This window comes from Juglans regia, chromosome 1, assembly GCF_001411555.2.
Source record: "Juglans regia cultivar Chandler chromosome 1, Walnut 2.0, whole genome shotgun sequence".
NCBI classification, from domain to species: Eukaryota; Viridiplantae; Streptophyta; class Magnoliopsida; order Fagales; family Juglandaceae; genus Juglans; species Juglans regia.
In genome coordinates, this window is record NC_049901.1 from 10,876,796 (window position 1) to 10,897,432 (window position 20,637).

The 20,637-nt window shown below is 34.3% G+C and overlaps 2 protein-coding genes across 7 annotated transcripts; both read left to right on the forward strand.

The window, feature by feature from the left end:
• Positions 1 to 1,295: 1,295 nt before the first annotated feature.
• Positions 1,296 to 12,784, forward strand: LOC108996276 (probable LRR receptor-like serine/threonine-protein kinase At5g63710). Of its 6 annotated transcripts, none has more exons than XM_018972070.2 (13): positions 1,296 to 1,482; positions 1,588 to 1,682; positions 3,719 to 3,889; positions 4,261 to 4,393; positions 4,568 to 4,639; positions 6,357 to 6,500; positions 6,747 to 6,818; positions 6,958 to 7,023; positions 8,945 to 9,015; positions 9,093 to 9,236; positions 9,585 to 9,926; positions 11,138 to 11,532; positions 12,203 to 12,784. In XM_018972070.2, the coding sequence occupies exons 1-13, from the start codon at positions 1,430 to 1,432 to the stop codon at positions 12,209 to 12,211; spliced, it is 1,767 nt and encodes a 588-aa protein (XP_018827615.1). In that variant the 5' UTR covers positions 1,296 to 1,429; the 3' UTR covers positions 12,212 to 12,784. The 6 variants fall into 6 exon arrangements, with proteins under 6 accessions (XP_018827615.1, XP_018827608.1, XP_018827611.1 ...); XM_018972063.2 differs by having other exon boundaries at positions 1,307 to 1,482; positions 12,215 to 12,784; XM_018972066.2 differs by having other exon boundaries at positions 1,307 to 1,438; positions 12,215 to 12,784.
• Positions 12,785 to 14,013: 1,229 nt separating this feature from the next.
• Positions 14,014 to 18,801, forward strand: LOC108996396 (uncharacterized protein At1g10890-like). Its single transcript, XM_018972279.2, has 4 exons — positions 14,014 to 14,264; positions 14,451 to 14,666; positions 17,254 to 17,473; positions 18,348 to 18,801. Exons 1-4 carry the CDS (start codon positions 14,119 to 14,121, stop codon positions 18,606 to 18,608), a joined length of 843 nt encoding a protein of 280 aa, XP_018827824.2. The 5' UTR covers positions 14,014 to 14,118; the 3' UTR covers positions 18,609 to 18,801.
• The last annotated feature ends 1,836 nt before the right edge of the window (positions 18,802 to 20,637 follow it).

The following is a 20,637-nucleotide window of genomic DNA, read 5'->3' on the forward strand; positions in this document are numbered from 1 at the left end:
ATTTTTTTTTATGTAGATGTTTTTAATGATTTTAAATATTTGTAAAAAATAAAAAAATTTATAATATTATTAAATAATACTTGCTTAATCACGAAGTAAAATATAAAATATTTTTAAATATTTTATATTTTACTTCGTGATTAAGCAAGTATTTTTTAATAATTTTTTTTTACTTTTTGATTAAGAAAGTGTTTTTAATAATGTTCTAAATTTATTTTATTTTTTAAAAAATATTAAAAAATATTAAAAAAAATTATATAAAAAATAACTTAAAAAAAAACACATACAAAAATACACTACAGCCCCAGCGGGAGCTCCCAGCGGGAGCCCCCAGCGGGGGCTGTAGCACGATCCAAATTGATAACACTGGGATGTTAAAAAAGTACAGAATATTATTATACAACAGGGAATAATAAAAGAATAGGGTGGTGCTACAGCCCCCGCTGGGGGCTCCCGCTGGGAGCTCCCGCTGGGGCTGTAGTATTATTTAATATATATTTTATTTAAATAATTTTTATATAGATTTTTTAATATTTTAAAATATTTTAAAAAAATAAAATAAAATAAAAATATTATTAAGAAAATATTTTTTTAATTCAAAAGTAAAAAATATATATTAAAAAATACTTTCTTAATCACGAAGTAAAATAAAAAATTATAAAAAAATATTTTTTTATAATTTTTTATTTTACTTCGTGATTAAGAAAATATTTTTTAATAATATTATGATTTTTTTTAAAAATATTTAAAATAGTCATATTACAGCCCCCGTTGGGGGCTCCCATTGAGCTTAACATGTACTTTTTTATGTGTAATTTTTTAATTTATTTTTTATATAGATTTTTTTTACACTTATAAATATTTTTAAAAAATAAAATAAATTTAAAATATCATTAAAAAACACTTCCTTAATCAGAAAGTTAAAAAAAAATCATTAAAAAACACTTCCTTAATCAGAAAGTAAAAAAAAAATCATTAAAAAACACTTCTTTAATCAGAAAGTAAAAAACAAATCATTAAAAAACACTTCCTTAATCAGAAAGTAAAATACAAATCATTAAATATTAATTTTTATTCTACTTCGTAATTAAGAAAATATTTTTAAATAATATTATAATTTTTATTTTATTTTTTAAAATATTTAAAATTATTAAAAATATCTATATAAAAATAAATTTAAAAAAAATATATAAAAAAATTCTACATGCCCCAGCGGGAGCTCCCAGCGGGAGCCCCCAGCGGGGCATGTAGCATTTTCCTATGATAAAATCAAATCGTTCAAAGCTTGCCCAACTGAAGTGACTCCTCGAGTCCGACCGAGAGTCTCTGCTCTTAGAAAAGGCTTAAAGCTACAATAATGGAGATATTATCAAACTAAAAGCAGAGTGACCCATTAATTAGTGGGATTCTCATTCTCTTTCCATTACCAATGCACCAAGTAGCTTCCATATTCCATGCCATTAGCCTTCCCAGGATTGATTTGTATTTTCCACAATTGCTTTCCCTGATTTTTTCTTCCTTTTGGCATAATATTGCGTAGTGGGACCCTTGCACTAACCCATCATCCAATTCTCTTGATCATGACAGTCATGATGATCTTGGAAATCATACTCGATGTCTCCCTCTTCTTCTACTCTGGCATATTTTCTTTTGGTGGGTTGCAACAGCCATGGCTGAAACAAGTAAAGTGTCTTTCTTTTCTTCTTACTCCTTTAATTTAATCTTATTATCTGTTTCTGCAATTGTTTGTGCGTTGAATCTTTGTTCCATTGTGTTTGGTTTGATGTTATGTTGCACCCGTGATATGCATTCATTTCGTCCTATCATGGGTTCTTTGAGGTGGGAAGGTTCTCGTTATCTACGGTTTCTAGCTCTCATAGAAGATTACTTTCTAGCACTGTTTGTTTATCTATAATATATGCACGTGCATGGAGGGTAAGGGGCCGGGGTTCATTATTAGGTGGTATATTTTATAGCTGCAGTTTGTGAGGAAGGATGCAGCTCTAATCCGCCTGTAGAGATGTTAAATTTGTAGGAGAAGAGAGTAGGATAAATTTGAGTCAAGTCTGCTGCGTTTGGTGTCCTATGAGATTTATGGCTCCTAAAAAGGGAATCCCATGTTTTTTTGTTGAATTGGGCTTTTAAAGCAGAAAATTCTGCTTAGTGGAGATGAGTCTTTCAAATCCTTTGAAGAAAAATCTTGAAAAGTTGAATCTTATAACTTCGTTTTGCGACATACTTGTATTGATAGAAAAGAGAGAAAGCAAGAAGAGGTAGATAATTATTGGTAGTTGCAGGGCTAGATATATATATATATATATATATATAGAGAGAGAGAGAGAGAGAGAGAGAGAGAGAGAGAGAAATATGTGATTGTAGTTGCAAGCTATGATGAAGTTTCCATGGCGGGCATTTCGGAGTTTGGATGGTACACAGTACACCTAATCTATATGTGTATCTCTGGATATGTTTTTAGTTTAATCACTTTTTATTCAAACAAAATTTTCTCAGATTTCAAGAAGATGATCACACAAGCCTTTACTGTTCTTTTCTTTTGGGGTGGAGGTGGGATTTACATGGGAGGATTATAGAGTACGTATCAACTTGATTTATCATATTTTCTCTTTTTGATTGCAGATAGTGTGTAGGAAGTGAAGAGAGTTTACTTTTGGGGAAATGAATTTTTGTTGAAGAGGAGAATATTGAAAATTTGACTACTTATGAAAATGATTTTCCTTTTTCTCTGGGTAAAATAATTTCTGTTCGATGAAGCCTCTTATATATGCCTTGGTGGATATGTATTTTACACTTAATTGAACAGTATAAGCAGAAAGATAAGAATACAATTTGTTTCTAGCAAACCAAATAGGGTAAAAGAATTAGGAATTAGAAAACAATTAGCAAAATCATGAAATAGCTGAAATTGATTGACTCGGTTGTGTCACCTAGACTGCCTCTTGATGGTTTTTAAATGGTTGAAATGGTGGTAGTGCATCAGGTTTTAATTTTGGATCATGTATGTAAGAGGATATCAATGCTATAGCCTCCAGCCGAGGAAACTTTGTTTGACTAGTAGGGAGATTTTAAGGGATTGGTATCAACTGGCACCCACTTTAAAGAAAAAATGACTTACCTTTTTGCGTTAACAAACTTATTATTGTTGAACTACTTTGAACACTCTCATGACTTTGCTTCGACTGTTTCTGCTAAAATGTATTTAATGGTAAAAGCCTTGGATTTCCAAGTGCAATTGAAGTATTGAAAGTGGTAAATTCATGCAAAAATGCTGAAGGGTAAGACTATATCCAAGCCACGACTCTTAGGACCTCTCTTACGTGGGACCAGCATTGGATGCTGATCTCTGCCTTTTGTTTTGTTGTCATTTTATTATTATACGGATGGTGAGTTTTTACACTCCGAGTCTCTCTGCCCTATAATATAGGTGAATTTATAAACGACTTGCACGTTAATGAAACAAAATAAGCATGTTCCTAAAATGCGCAAGATCAAGTGGCAGACATGAGCCATAGGTAATATATACATATATGGTGTTATTAGCAATTTAAGAAGATTTTTATTCTTTTATCAAAAGGCATGCCATTTTTAAACTCTCATGTATTGTGGGACAAAGAGAGTAATGGATGAAGTGTTATTTTGCATTTCCAGACAAATAGTATTTAACAATGTATTCCTTGGTGCTTTATTTTCCTTTATGTAGAGTTCCAGAAACTGGGCAGGAGGTCACCAAGCGAATACTCCTTGGAAGTTGAGGACTGTTGCATGTTTGGAAATGTTATAAGCTGGCATCCTCTAAAGCTAACCATATGCTGGCTAGTACTCCTCATTTTGCTAACCATCAGTTACTCATCCAAAGAACCTGATGTGGAAGGTATAGTGTGGTTTAACCTTTGTCCTTTGTTCCGTTTGTAACTTAGTTTTGTACTCTATTGATTAACATATTTTCCCAGAACTTCTCTAAACACATTTTAGAATTAGAGGGAGAAGACATAGAATCTCATGAAAACATGATAAACTGGTCCAATTTCCAATAGCCTCAAGACACTCTGTTAGTCACTAAAAAGAAGGAAAAGACACTGTAGCTGATCGGGTCTGAGTCACGTTAGTACATTTTCTTTAACTTCTGATTCTTCTTAATTTTGAATTTTATCATTTAGCTTAGATTCCTTTTCCCCACCCATCTTATGAGATGCTTTAATGTTGCTATTTGATGTTTGGATTCTTCATGCTGCCAATGCTCAGGTGAAGCTTTGATCGATTTTCTGAAGGTGCTCAATGATTCTAAAAGTCAAATATCAGATTGGAATTATAATTTAGTGAGTCCGTGCTTTAGTTGGTCCCACATCACCTGTAGGAATGGAAACGTCATATCACTGTAAGTTCATCAATTTAGAATATACGTAAGTATTAATATACTGGGACTGTCACAATCTTCCTGATAAGTAAAACTCCATTTTTATTCCCTGTTTTAATTCACTTGCATTGTTGTTATCAGGGAAACTGTTTATCTTGTGCAGTGCATTTAGTTTCTCCATGTACTGATTTGCAGGAGCCTGGGTTCAAAGGGATTTTCAGGAACGCTTTCACCCTCAATTACCAAACTGAAATTTTTGGTTAGCTTGTAAGTTATTATATCATCTTGATGCATAGGTTTCACTTTTTTCTTGACTTGACAGGTGGTAGCATTCATCTAATAAGCTACAGTATACTCTTAGTATGTATAGAATCTGTTTGAATTTTTTGATATGATGATCTGGAATTATCTTTGTTTAGTAAGAAAGTAAAAGATTTAGGAGATGTTTGGATTCGCAGATCATCTCAACTCATCTCACTAATCTCACTATTATTTATTACTATTCAACAATTTTAACTCACAAATCTCACTACTATTCACAATTCATCTCATTACTATTCACAATCCATCTCAATTCATCTCAAATCATCTCAACTCATCTCCAATCGTCTCAAGTCATCTTTAAATCCAAACGTATAAAGATATCGAAGAAGGGTGATACCCTAATACGTGGGGGCCCAATATAGCTTGTCTTCTCCACCCATCTCAAATGGATGACATACAACAGGTTGAAAAACAAATAAGAAAGTTCCACCTCCCAATTGTGCTTCGCTTTAATAAAATGTCCTAGGAGTCATTAGAAAACTGAAGGTGGTCTGCCACGGAAGCATCCTTGGCACGCGCAATACTGTATATTTCAAGAAAGTTACTTTAAGGACTGATATTCACACCACACGTCATTCCAGAACCCAATCTTATATCCATCTCCCACCTCATCTAAAATCAAGAAACCTCCCCACCCCAAAACATGTTCAAATATTTTTCATTGACAACCCTATACGTCCCATATTTGATGTCCACACAATGATCCAAGTCTAAAGGTATATCTTGCTGAATCTCAATGAATTTTATCTTGAGGAGTATCTTCATTCTGTTTGGACCACATTGGGTTATGCTTCAGTGGAGCTCTTGGCTTGATGGAAGGACCAGTTGGTTGTCTTCAACGTGAATCACTATCGTAAATGATGCCACCATATCTAATGCGGTACATTTGGATTGAAAGAAATTGTTGATGTGAGAAGATGGTGGCTGACCTCAAAGATTTTTTGTTTAGAACACCTTTTTATAGATAAAATAAAATTTTATTGATAGAAGAGAATGTTATGTTTAGAACCCTTTTCAATATGGTTGTTGCTCATTACCCGTTTTTCTGTTTCTAGTTTTCAAGACTTTATTATGGTTTTCTTTTTTCTTTTTCTTGCTACGTGTACCTCTTGTATACTCACCGTGTACTTGGGTATCACTCCTTTTATGATGATTAGTAAAGTGCTTTACAATGCATGGACATTGACTCACAAGTGTTGATTATGTGTGTTGTGACTCTTACACTATTGGTATGGGATAAACTAAAAAAAAAAAAAAAGTTGCCTCTGAAAACAGCCTTAAGACACATTTTTCCGGAATTTGGAACAAATGTTATTTCCGATTTAAATTGTAATGATAAGGCTCCTGTTAACATTCGGTGTTACACTTCCCACAATTGAGGAGAATTTAATTGGTGTATTGACAATTGTTTGATGCCTGATGAATGATAATTCAAGTGATGATAGGATTTTTCATTGGTACCATTTACTGGTACGAAATTCCATATTAATTCAAAGGATATATAAGATCTAAACATATAGTAACTGTCCCTCTTTGTTTTTCCATATTGGAAGGATTTCCAATCTTTCCTGACTTTTCGAGAGTTTTTTAATCAAATCTTTGAGTTACTAAGCGATGATGAGAAATTGCTAGAATGCTTTACGTACTCCATCTCTTGCAGGGAATTACAGGACAATAATTTATCTGGTGTACTACCTGACTACCTTGCCAGCATGGCTCAACTTCAAAACCTAAATCTTGCTAATAATAATTTCAGTGGCTCTATTCCTACCACTTGGGGTCAGCTTCCCAGTCTAAAGCATTTGTAAGACTAAAAAATGTGCTTCTTGTGTAGTCAAATTTTCTTACTATTCTCATATTTATGGAAAAACATATATTGTCTTGGAAAAGTCCTTGAGCTTGGTGATTGTTTCTATCAATTTATCTGTTTATAATCATAAAATTTTTGAAAGTATAATTCTTTAACCAAGTCTAGTGTACACATATCACTATTCTATCATTCCGGCCAAAAATAGAATTTGAACAGATGCTGCTGTTTCCTTTGATTCAGGGTATTGAGGGGAAACCACTTGTCTGGAACCATTCCCGATTCAATTGCAAATATTACTGGGTTGACAGAACTGTAAGGACTATTTATTTTTAAGGCTTCTGCTGCTGTTAGTCTTTACGACTTAATTTAAATCTCCTGTCCTATCTTTAGCATTTATACTGTATGCCAAAATTCATATTGTTGATGTTTTGTTGTTTTTTTTCCTTTACAGGGATCTTTCATCCAATGATTTATCCGGAAGAATCCCTGTGCAACTATTTTCGATTCTATCATTTAAGTAATTCAATTACAAGTTCTATATCTCTTTATATTTTTCTAACCTTATATAATGCAAAAATGGAACATTATCTCAGTCTCCCTAAATAAATAATTGAATTGCCAAGAGTGTCACAATGAAAGTTAGATTTTAGCATCTTAGTTTTCTTTTAAAAAAAACTTGAATTAGTGGGAGAACAACATTTCTGTTAACCCAATAAATGATTTATCATGATAGAACAGAAAGAATCATGTTTCTGTTTAATCTTCTATGTAATCAAGTTTGTTACTAGGGACTTGTTCAGAAAACAGCTGCCATACCTATGCAGCTCAAAGGCGGGCCTTTTATTACTTAAACGAGTGCTGCTGCCTTGTTCTAGCTGGATTTTTTAATACAATCAGGATCACAATGTGTTAATGAAGATGCCAACTTGCACAGGGTAAAGTTTGTTAGTGGTGATAAAGAGGACTCAAGTCAATTTTTTTCCGGCCATATTTTATTTGCAGATCCATAACATGTGTCTTTTTCTGATTTTTTTTAAACCTGAGACGGCGAGCATCATTCTCTTCCACATCTACTTTCTGTCACTGTCTCTTCTTTATTTTGAACTCATATATCTTTGCAACTGTAGATCCAGTCTTGGAAGGTGCTTATGAAACCTTAATTTAGTATTAGGATTAGGCAGTATAATGTGGCAATGTTATAAGTTAAATGGTTAAAGCCTTCTCACTGATCTTTAGTATTACCAAGTGGTCTTTCTTTTGGTATACTTGATTATTAGCAATGTTAAATCTACACTATTTTATTGTTTGCGAACGATTCTTACTCTTGTATCTGTTCTTGACATGAATTCTGGATGTCAGTTGGGAGATGAACTTGTAAACCTACTATAAAAGATTTATACAGTACTGATATGACAATCTTTTTATTCTCATGGCTATGTTTGATCAAGTGTCTTCTAATGTTGTGCTTTAGTAGCAACAATCTGGCCTGTGAAACTCCAATAGCATGCTTGAAAAAGGGTAGATATTCAAGTGGGAGAAATCAATTGAAAGAAGTCAAAATGAGACATTTAGTTGGGGTTATGTAAGCAAATGAACTCAATGTTCAAAAGAGATATTGAAGGGAAAAGAATACCTGAATAGATGTCAAAGATAGAGTATCTTACGAGTCATAAAGAGTTATCACTTTGAAACAAGCCTGCAACCCAGAAAAAAATGTAGTCTGTAGTTTGAGGGTAGTTGCACTGAGAAACTAGAAACTTTGTTTCCCAAAAAGACTAGTCAATGAGACAATTGGAGCCCCATCAAAACCATTATAAAGAGCAAGAACTTTTCCCTCCCAAGCAAATGTGGGACCTCATACACCACCTACACTCATCAGCCAATATGGGGTATGACAATCTCCCCCCTTAAATTCCCAACGTCCTTGTTAGACCATTCCATTGTAAGTGACATGGCTCAAATCCGACACTTCTGGTTGGGATAGGCCCTGATACCATTTGTAATGCTGCAAGAGAAGGCCCAAGCCACATCTGGGCCTATATTCCAAAAAGATTAGTCAATGGTACAATTGGAGTCCCATTGGAACCATATATAGAGCAAGAACTTCTCACTCCCAAGTAATGTGGGATCCCATACACTACCTACACTCATTAGTCATTATGGGGTATCACGTATATTATGCAACTATCATTGCTCCAATTATGTTTATTAATTGTGCTCCGTCAATCTAAAGTATCATTTCTGAACAAATCAAGACCAAAATTCTATTCCAAAATTATTGATTTGTTAGCCTTAGTGTATTGCTTATGATAATTCTGAGGTTTCTCTGTGGTGTAATAGAGAAATGTTTGAGTTATATGCGTACCTTAGCCAAAGATGTATGCTTTCTTGTAGATCACTTCATGTGTGGCTTGTTATCAACTGCATTGTTCTGTCAGTTTTACAGGAACCCGTCTTACTTGTGACCCTGGAATGGAGCAACCTTGTGTTTCTCGCCCTCCGCTTCCAGGTTTATTGATATTTTTTTTATCATACCCTTCATGTTTAAATAATCAAGGTGATACTTAACTTTTAAATATTTTGCAGTTTCAACCAGAAAATCAAAACTTGGAGTGGTAGTAACTTCTGCAAGTTGTGGTGCATTCCTACTCTTGTCACTTGGGGCTATGTTTGCATACCTTCACCATTATGTGCACAAACTCAAACATGATGTGTTTGTTGATGTTGCGGGTAATTTTGCCTTGGTCTTTATGATCATTTACTGGTCTTATATATCTCTGTTTGCAATAATGATATTAAACTATGTCAATCTGATCTATTTACCTTTTTGAGTCTATCGTCACCATATCATTACCTAGGATATTTTTTTATAAGTCATTAAACGAGGCTGATAAGAAATGATTCTCAAAGAAGGTTAATAAATCGCTGATGTATGCATGGACTCCCTAAGATAACATTTGTGTTGCATCTTTTCTACAAACTGTATTCACATTCTCGTAACTCAATTGAAGTGGGTGAATATTTGTTAATCCTGAATGACTCATGTGAAAGTAGCATCGAATATTTTGGCCATTTTAGGTGAAGATGATCGTAAAATCTCCTTCAGCCAACTGAGAAGATTTTCTTTGCGTGAACTCCAACTTGCAACTGAAAATTTCAGTGAAAGCAACATGATTGGACAAGGAGGCTTTGGAAAAGTTTACAAAGGTGTCCTCTCAGACAACACAAAGGTTGCTGTTAAACGCCTTACAGATTATAACAGTCCTGGTGGAGAGGCTGCATTCCAAAGAGAGGTTCAACTTATAAGTGTTGCAGTTCACAGGAATCTATTGCAGTTGATAGGATTTTGTACAACCTCGTCGGAGAGGATCCTTGTTTATCCATTCATGCAAAATCTTAGTGTTGCATACCGCTTAAGAGGTATATCCTTTAACAGTCACGTTGCTTTAGTTCATTCTATTCTGATTTTATCTAATTCTTTGCAATTATTAGTGAGACAAACTTGCATGGAAGTATTTTCTTACAATGGTTTACGCATCATAAGTGGAACAAAATCTTGAAGCTGTAAATGCCTAGTCGAAATTGCAGTTTCAAGACCTGAAAACAGGCATCATACCAGTCAGAGGAATGAGTTGCTTGGATATTTTCGAGTAAAATGGGACAAATAAAGAACTATGAAGAAGTACAATGTTGTAGATTTTGTGTGGTGGCACATTTTGGAAAACTCTGTTTAAATAAAGGCCCAATGCAAAGTTTGCATAATCGTTTGGATGGTAGAATCTCAACCTTCTCGGGGTTTCTCTAGTTCATATAAAGTCAATTAGTTCAGACCAGTTTCAGTGGGCTTCTACTAAGTAGTAAAACTATAATGCCAGAAACAGATAATTTCCTGTCACTGTCACCAATTTGACTGGCGATCCATCCTGCAAAATGCAGGGGATTCTAAGTGGGAAAAACTTATTGAACCTTACTACACAAATATCTTGAAATGTTTGTTAGGTGGGAGATGCACTTGGCAACAACCTTTTCCTTCCATGTGCAAATTCTTTAAATTAAACAGTGCATGTCAAGGTTGATACTAAGGTGAAAACAGACCCATGTTTCAACTCTAGTTCAATCAGGTGGTTCAACGGCTCGATATGGCTTTTAAATCAGATGGTTGATAAGGTAGAACCAGAAAAAACTTAAAGCTGGTTTATCATTGAACTGGCTCAGGAGTCATTCAAATCATTCTGTTTTCTAAAAAGTGTGCACATTATATCTTGTTTAACCTTTTGATAATTTTTCACCAATTAATGACGTTTTACAAGATCAATATCTTATCAAATACACGATTGGATTTCATCAAAATGAATCGGATGTATATCTCATGCAATAAGTCAAGTTTATATATTTAAACTGCCTATTAATAGCATGAATTTTAATTAGATATCAGATGACAACCAGGAAATTCTTTATGCATGACAAGCTTGTAGATGACATGCTAAGGATGGGCAGGAAAAAAAAGTATGCTGAATATAAATAAATTGAGAGATGTTATATTACAAAGAGCTGCACCTAATGCAACTTGAAAATTTAGTCCATCTTTGTTATCGCCATCTTTCTAATTTTTTCATTAATGTGTGCCATAGAATTGAAACCTGGGGAGAAGGGCTTGGACTGGCCAACAAGGAAACGTGTGGCTTTTGGTGCAGCCCATGGCTTGGAGTATCTACATGAGCATTGTAATCCTAAGATCATACATCGTGATCTAAAGGCTGCAAATATCCTATTAGATGATGATTTTGAAGCTGTTCTTGGGGATTTTGGGCTCGCAAAGCTGGTTGATACAAAATTGACCCATGTTACCACTCAAGTTCGTGGAACCATGGGTCACATTGCCCCAGAATATTTGCACACAGGAAAATCTTCAGAAAAGACAGATGTCTTTGGATATGGCATAACTCTTCTCGAACTTGTCACTGGTCAGCGTGCAGTAGATTTATCTCGCCTTGATGAGGAAGAGAATGTTCTTCTGCTTGATCATGTAAGATTTTAAATCTATGGTCTTAACTATGCTAAATGCTGTTTATCTGCTACTATGCATACCTATCTCTTATCTTGAGGCTTTTCTCTTTTCATTTCTTTCCTGTATCGTCTTTATTAAGATATATTGGCTAATGAAAATCATGGCCTTTTTATTAAGAGATAAATAAAATATATATTCTTGTTGACACTGTTCTCTTGTATGAGACGTGTCTGTCTGTTTAACCTGCATGTTAGGGAAGCACTGGTTTTCAAAAAGCCTTTGTGATCCTAGCACTGAAAGGAGCGCCTCCTGAGCTGTTCATAATTCCCATCTAGTTCTCAATCTGAGAGTGCAATGTGATATTTAAGGCCTTTATGTCTAGGTGAGAGGGATTTGTGTTTTCAATTGTATAGCTTTGTAAGTTCCAAATTATTGATAGTCCATATTTGTTCAAACTATTTCTGCAATGCGGGTACTTCAAGTTTTCAATTAGTGAGCCAAAGTGGACATCACATCATATGCACTCAACTTCATGTCTTCCTTTAAGCTGCACTAGCCAACAGCCTCCATTTGTTGTTATTAGAAATCCAGATTGTATGAGGATCCAGTGAACCTGATAGTGTTGTTGCCCAAGAAATGAGATGCTTGTACCTTAATGTCTTTTGAGCTCTGGTTATATAGTTTGTAGATTATTTGACAGATCAAGAAGTTGCAGAGAGAGAATAGGCTAGATGACATTGTGGATGGGAACTTGAAGACTTATGATCCCAAAGAAGTTGGGACTCTTGTTCAGGTTGCATTGCTGTGCACTCAAAACTCACCCGAGGACCGTCCGACAATGGCGGAAGTGGTACAAATGCTGCGGGGAGTGGGTCTGGCAGATAGATGGGCAGAGTGGGAGCAGCTTGAAGAAGTAAGGAATCAAGAGTCCTTCCTAGTGTCTCATAACTTTCCTTGGGTTGAAGAGACAACGCACGATCCAGAAGCTATACAGTTGTCCAGGGCGAGATAGATAGGGGGCATCTACACCTGAAAATCAAATTTGAAATGAACCTTTTGGAAGCATATGGTTCTAATATTGTATATCTCATTACAAAGAATACATGCATAAAGAAAGAAAGAACAAGGAAGCCATGTGTGGGAGGGAGAGGGAATCTTGCCATGGCCATGTATCTATTACACCCGATACCTGTGTTTTGCAGTATTAACTATGTTTGCTAACTTTGGTCGTTTAGAATACTTCTACAGCTTCATTCACTCTGCAACTGTATACACTCGGCTCCTTATTCAGCTGCTTTTTGCATGAAGTCAGAGAATCAAAAAATGAATAAAGAAAATCTTATAAATATTTTTATCAAGTTGCAACATTTTATGTTGTTATTGCATTCTAAGATGTTGGTTGTGTAGCCAACAATAATAAATAAATTTTAATATAAAAAAACAAAATAGTAAATGTCTCAGAAAACATATTAAGGTGTTGGTTGTGTTGCCACCCCTACATCTGCAGCCACTGCTGCAAATCATTTTGGTTTTCTTTTAGTGTCCTAATCTTAAAAATATATTTTTCTTGATTCTTATTTTTGTTGATCATTTTTATTAATAAACAGGATCTTGTTAATGAAACTTGATCAAACTGAAAGGTGGGGAATGGATTAAAATGATCAAATTCAGAACTGAAGTTCAAAAATGAGAATAAGATCCTTTAATTAAACCTAATTTAATATTTAACTGTATATATATTTAAAGATAATTGTTACAGACACAAATAGATTACATAAAAGTAAACTCACAAACTGACGTGACTTTACGTGATCCGTTAGATCTATTTTACAATAAAAATAACTTTACAATCTGATATACTGCATCAAGTCACGTCAATTTGTGGATTTATTTTTGTGTAATCTCTTTATAGCTAAAGTATTTCTCATATTTAAAATGTTATATATTATATTTTTATTTCATTTTATAATATTAATGTATAATTATTTATAACTAAAAAAAAGGGAGCATACCATATTAACAAAGAAAATGCTAGTGTGCCCTTGGGTTTGTCCCATGTCTCTGGTGTATTTTATTTTATTTATTTATTTTTAAATAGTTAAAAAAGTTATCATAGTAAATTTGTTTTTTTTTAAATGTTTAAAAAATGTTAAAAAACAAAACAAAATAAAAATAAGTAAATAGGTAGAAGTAATAATAAGTAGAATTGATAGTGTAATATAAAAAATAGGAAAATAGGGGAGAAGTTTCCGATAAGGAAATAAAATAATATATGTTTTTCTTTGTTTCAAGAATTTTTCTATACGACCTCTAACATATTTTATATTTTATATTTTTTTAATTTTTTTTAATTTTTAATATTATTTTTAAATTTGTTTTTGAGTTTATTTTTTTTAATTATTTTTAATTTTTAATTATTTATTTATATAATAAATATTTAATAAAAAAATTAATAAAAATTAAAAATAATATAAAGTGTGGAGTATTAAGAGATTGGAAAGATTTTTTTTGTTGTTTCAAGGGTTTGGGCATTTGGCATCAAAGTTACTTTGGTGGTGGCGACTGGCCGTGGGAATGAGGGTTTGAAACATTGAAACAGGAAAGATGCCCCGGAGTCTGTCGCGCTCTCCATCTTACCGACGGAGATACTCACCGCCGTCCCCAGCGCCTCACCATCGCCACAATCGAAGAAGCCGAAGGGATCGAAGTCTAAGCCGAAGCCGCTCTCCCTATTCCAATTCCCACTCCAGGTAATACCGATTCTTCCGGCCTTATATTTTATGGACCATAGGAAGTGCATTTGCTCACTTCTCCTCGCTTGGTTGTGCTGCTTTCTTCTCCTCGAAGGAATCATGCCATTTTGCACCCGAACTCACTACCGATTGTAACATGTTTTAACCCGGTCAATAAGCTAAAGTTGTATTTTTGCGAGGCAGGCGAAGAAGTCGTTCTAGTTCCTCGCGTCGCCGTAGAAGCCGCTCGCCATCCTATAAGCGCCGCAATCGATCTCGGACGCCTAGGCGACGCAGAAGACAAAGCAGTAGGAGTACTTCGTTGTCTCCTTTACCCAAGTCTCGTAGTCCAAGTGTTGCATCTGCTGAACGCAAATCTGCCGCTGAGAAACTTAAAAGAGAGGAGGAAGAAAATAAGAGGTATCTTTGTCGCATTTTATTTTCATTCTCTGGTAAACTTGTTACTTATCAAAAATAAAATCTTTGGTACGCTCTTCTAACCAGTAAAGAAATTTTCTGTCTAGTTGAGCTGTTTACTGTGAGATTAACTAAAATAGAGTGGCAAATCTACGTGAGCTAAAAGTGTTGGCAAGCATTTTAAGATGTGAATGAAGTGAAAATGAAAACTGGAAAATTTGTGATTTTTCCCATCTCTCTCCGATCCTCTCAATAGCATTTTAGTGGCGGGCACGTTTGTTTTATTCTTGAAATGAAAGATCACCTTTGAGTTCTTTTAACATTTTGGTTGTGAGAGGCATCCTTAGGCAATGTAGAGGACTTCTAAAGGTCCTGTTTTGTGAGTTCTATAAAGAAGAAGTTGCACACCAAAGAACTATAAGATTTTATGTTTATGTTTCCAATACTTATCTTATTGGTTTAGATCTTGTCTTAAGAGTTGTTTTATGCAAGTATAATATAAATACATAAAAAAAAAAAAAGTTGTTGTATGCAAGTTTATGAGTGGCCCTAGCTGATCCCATCTAAGTTGGGATTGCTTAAATGAGTTAAGTTAGTATGTGTCCCTAGCATGTATTGAAAAAGATTAAGTGGCTTTTTTTTTTTTTTTCCTGTTTTGATTGGGATTTTTGAAAGTGCTAATATCCTTTTGGTTCGCCCCACCATCCAGTATCATCTTCTCTCTTCTTCTGAATTATTTCCTTCTTGCTTCTTTACCGATAAAAAAAAAATTATTTCTTTCTTGCTTCTTTGAGGTAATCAGGCCCCTCCATATTACTGCACTTGTGGATATGCCTGCAGCCATCTAAGCTATCAGTTTCTGTTCTGGACCACGTAGATGTGCTTTTGAAGCATCCAGTGCAATGTGATGATCTTAGAGTTTCTTATAGAGATCGTAAAGGGCACCTTCAATGACTTTGTTATTGCTTTTGAGAGAGAGAGAGAGAGAGAGGAGGTAATATCTACGAGAGAGGTGAGAGAGACAGATCAGAGAGTGAGTGAAGAAGTGATAGGGTTGTCCTTTGACCCAAAAAATGTAAACTTGACTAGTGGTTTTCAAAGGTCCCAAACTTGGCAAATTGAGTATCTCACTTAAAAAGATTTAAATGTTTGCTTAAATAGGATACATGACCTTGAAAGGCAACAGGTTACTTGTACGTTCTTCCATACCAGCTTTTGTGAAGGAAGCTGTTGTGTAGATGAAACTCTTTTTCTTGTCCAAAAACAGGATAAAACTCTGTGGCACTGATTCTTATATTTTGTTCCATTAAAACCTCATTTTTTATGGCTCAAAAACTTGTTTGAGAGGTATGCCTTAGTAGGAAAAACTTGTATTTATGCAATGACCCATGGAAAGCGCTACTCACATATGTGCTATAACTCCAAAAAAACTAGTCAATTGGAAGCTTCTTAAATCACTGAAAAGCCTAATTTCAACTAATAAGTAGCCAATGTAGGAGGACTTAGCACCCATGACTACATTTTTTTTTTTATAAGTAAACAATATTATATATAAGAATAGGCAAAGCCCAAGTACACAAGATGTTATACATTAGACAAAGACCTATCTAGGTCGCAGAAGTGAGAACAAGAAAATAATGTAAATTAAGGCCATTAAAATCTATAGCAATGGCCCATAAAAATAAAGTATGGAAAAGTAAAGATCGAAGCTCCTCTAGAGTCCGCTCCTTATCTTCAAATGTCCGATCGTTACACTCTCGCCATATGCACCACATAATGCAGATAGTGACAATCTTCCACACGGCTTTGATTTGTGTAGCACCTCCCAAAAAAGTCCAGCTGGCCCGTAACTCAATCACTGTGGCAGGCATTACCCAAGTTAATTCTACTCGGCTGAACACTTCGATCCACCCATGACTACATTTATAACCTATGCATTCTGTTTGAGTTATTCATATTCTCAATGTGGGACTGGGGTGTTACAAACGCCCCCTTTTAAATTGCTGACGTTTTCCTCAGGGCCATGTCATATGCTCCAGTATCACATGGTTGATATCATATGTAACAAAACATAGGGAAAGGGCTAGCTAAATTTGCTCTATAACCTCAAAAAGACTAGTCAGTGTATCCTTATATCTCTTGCACCCTCTTAGTCAGGGTTGTCTCTGTATATACTGGGCTAGGCCTATTCTTGGAGTAATATAATCTGTTTACTTATCGGAAAAAAAAAAAGGACTAGTCAGTGTAAAGGTAGAATTACTTATAAAGCGCAATTTTATCTAGTAAGTAGCCAATGTGGAACTTGGCATCCATGAATACCTTTACAGCCTACCACTCTGGTGGATTATTCATATTCCCAATGTGGGATTGGGGTGACCATCGTAAAGATAAGATGCTTAATAAACCTTATATTACATTTTTATTACTTATAAAAAAAAAAAACCTTATATTACATTATAAAAATGAAGTTTTGCAATTTTACTTTATGGTTTGATTTGCTACATTGGCTTTAAGTAGTATTGACTTTCCTTTTGTTCTTTTTTTTTCATCAATGGTCATTCTAGGCCTGACTTTTTTCATTCCCTACTAGGCGTCAACATGAGGAAGAACTGAAACAATTGGAAGAAGAGACTGCGAGGAGGCTGGAGGAAGCAATTCGGAAAAATGTTGAGGAGAGGTTGAGTTCAGAAGAAGTCAGGTTAGAAATAGAGAGGCGAATAGGGGAAGGTCGAAAGAAATTGTTTGATGATGTTGCAACTCAACTTGAAAAAGAAAAGGAAGCTGCTCTTATTGAAGCAAGAAGGAAAGAAGTAAGCATCTTGAACCGAGGCCTCTGGGTGGCTGGATAAACATGATATGGAGTCAGATGAAGCTGTTTATTGCAATTTTGGGTAGAGTGTAGATTTCCCATTAATATTTAGATGTCTTTTAGCATCATATCTACAGTATCAAGCTGCCTGGGTTCTTGAATGAGTTAGCCCACTTAAACATGTGTAAAATTGGTAAGATGATAGGATGTTTTCTGGGCTATATTTTTAATGTTTAACTTTTTTTGTTAATTTCTTTTTAAATTATATTCAAATAGTTTTTAAATGGTAGAATGGGAGAGTAATAGTTCAATCAAAATGATTCTCAGTGTTGATGATCCCTAATTGGAAACTGCATGAGCCTCTGCTTACCACGAGCCCCGTTCTTCTGATCATGTATGGTATTATGCGTGAATTTGATTTTGGAACTTTTGCTGTGGATTTTATGACTTAAGCAGAGACTTTCACTTTATTAGATTATATCCATATTGATTATATCCTCATTATCATCACCTTGGACATTTACTGGAAATCCAATAAATCCAAGGCAACTTTCCTTCCCACATGTGGAAGTGATTCTCTTGATCGAAGTATATTAGCTTCTTACTAGTGATTAGGAGGGGGAAAAAGAAAAAGAATTGACAAGGCAAGATATATTATCAGATTAAAGTCACTTAATTTTTTTCTATTCATCCTGCCTATATATTATATTGTATTGCCAAAAACTCTTGTCATAGCTGAAGGTCTCCTGTTATATGCTTTTCAGTAAATAGGAGACATTAAACTTGTGTATATACTTCCAGAAACATTCTTTCCTTTTGTTTCTCTCCCATTAAACTAATTATAACCATTTTGATGTGATCATGAAATCCCACAGGAACAAGCTCGAAAAGAGAGAGAAGAGCTAGATAAGATGCTAGAAGAGAATAGGAGGAGAGTGGAAGAGGCTCAAAGAAGAGAGGCTTTAGAGCAGCAGCGGAAAGAGGAGGAACGCTACCGGGAGTTGGAGCTAATTCAAAGGCAGAAAGAGGAGGCATCTCGGAGAAAAAAGCTTGAAGAGGAAGAAGAGCGTGCAAACCAGATGAAATTGTTGGGTAAGAGTAAACCCAAGCCGAAGTCTTCTGGTAGTGTCATATAATGATAATTTCTTTGCGCCAACGCTGTGCCCTTTCCTTGCAAACTGTTGACTAGAACTTTGATATTTAAAAAATGTGGAAGATAGATAGATGGAAGGCTATTTATCTTCCACAGTTTTTTAGTCTTCTTTGGCTGCCGAAATTTCTTCGTAGAATTGACTTGCAGAAGTTTGGAAGTGATACTCATTGTTCGTACATTGAGGGTTGTTTATTGTTCACGTTCTTGGAAAGATTCTCCTTTCTAGCAGGAGAACTGCTCTTATAAAATGGACCTCGTTTTTCCATAGGAAGCACAGCTGGGGAAAGGGATAAGAGGAACGAATTTCATTACAACTGCTTCCTCCGAGACGGCTACAAAAGTCTTGCTCGAAGAATCTGTGAGGGCAAGCTAACCCATGATACCTAAAGCAACCGGAGATTTCTCCTTAAGAGAGAAGTCTCCGAACCCCAAACATAGCTGTCACGCGAGTCTCGAGTCTAGGCTTTAACTAGACCATCAAAAGATTGTAATTTGATCAAGACATTGAAGATTATCTATCTATAAGCCTCACAATATTCACTCAGACAAAATATGGCTTGGGACTGCATCCAGTAAGGCCTGCCTTTGAAAATCTTGGTGATTAGCATTTGGAAGGGGGATTTTAGACCTTTGGAATTCAATGTGAGGACAAAACATAGTTTTCCATTTTTCAACAATGGATGTTATAGTGACAAAAATAGGATGGAAGAGAGCTCAATCTCATTTGAAACACATACGGCAGTAGCATGACTGAGAAGCAGTCTTAGAATCCATTAAAATTGGAGAAGCAGAATCAAAAGAAGAGGAAGAGTTTGCCAAAAACAGAGATTTAAATTTAATCTCTATTGTTGGAGTTGTAAAATAGACAAAAGATTTATTGTAACTGTACATATTCAGTCAATAGGAGACGTTTGAATTCGAAGATGATTTGAGGTACAATAGTAATGAATAATTGTTTTGGGTACACAAGGAACAACTTTCCATATTGTTTTACTTTGCTTATAGGTATGGGGACTTTTCCATATTGTTACAGAATATTCAATGAAGTCTGCTAAAAGTGTTAAGATTTTGTAGAAGATTTTACAGTCATCAGTTCTCTCAAGTCTTCCCCAACCCCAATACAATTAATTAAATCAAGTCATCTCTGGATATGTACAGAGAGAAGACTTGGAATTCAAATGGCATAGGAAGAGAGAAGAAGCTTGCGAGAAATATCTTTCTCTATCCGTTAAAGTTTCGTTTGAATTCAGAGTTGAGTTGAATAAAATATTATTTTAATATTATTATTATTTTAAAAAATTATAATAATAAGATAAATTAAAATAAATTAAAGTTAGTTTTGAATCATAAATTTATTAGAAAGAGTTCGACATAAAACATGAAGAATTAGTGAGTAGTTGTGCGGCTTGTGCCAGTGCTATGCACTGTACAATAAATGAAAGGTCTTTAATAGCAAATAAAATAAAATAAAAGTAAAGGACGCGTGCTTTTTATTCGTTAAAAATCAAATTAAAAGTTCTGTAGGAATCCTTAAGCAGTACTTTCTAGAATTGTAATTTGTAATTGGAACAGTTATGTAAATAAGAAATAATACTCTAATTTTATTATTTTTAATATATCACAATTTAAATACAAATATTTTAGTTATAAGATTTTTTTTTTAAATAAATGATATTTTCAATCTTATGACTAGTTTATTTACATAAATTTTTTCATCTAATCATTATAACTTTTTTAAATTTTTAACTAAAATATAATAAAAAATTTAACTTTTTAAATCTTAAAATAAAAAAAATATTTTAATAATATTTTATTTAACTTTTAACCTTAATATCATTTCATATTATATCATCTATATAATCAATTAACTAGACTTTAAGATATAATTTTTTATTTAATATTTAATTTTAATTTAAACTTATCCCTTCTCAACTCAATACCTACGTCTCGTCACATGATTGTTTGGTTAATAGAAGTAATAGGTTAAAGAACGTAGCACCCAAAACTTGTCT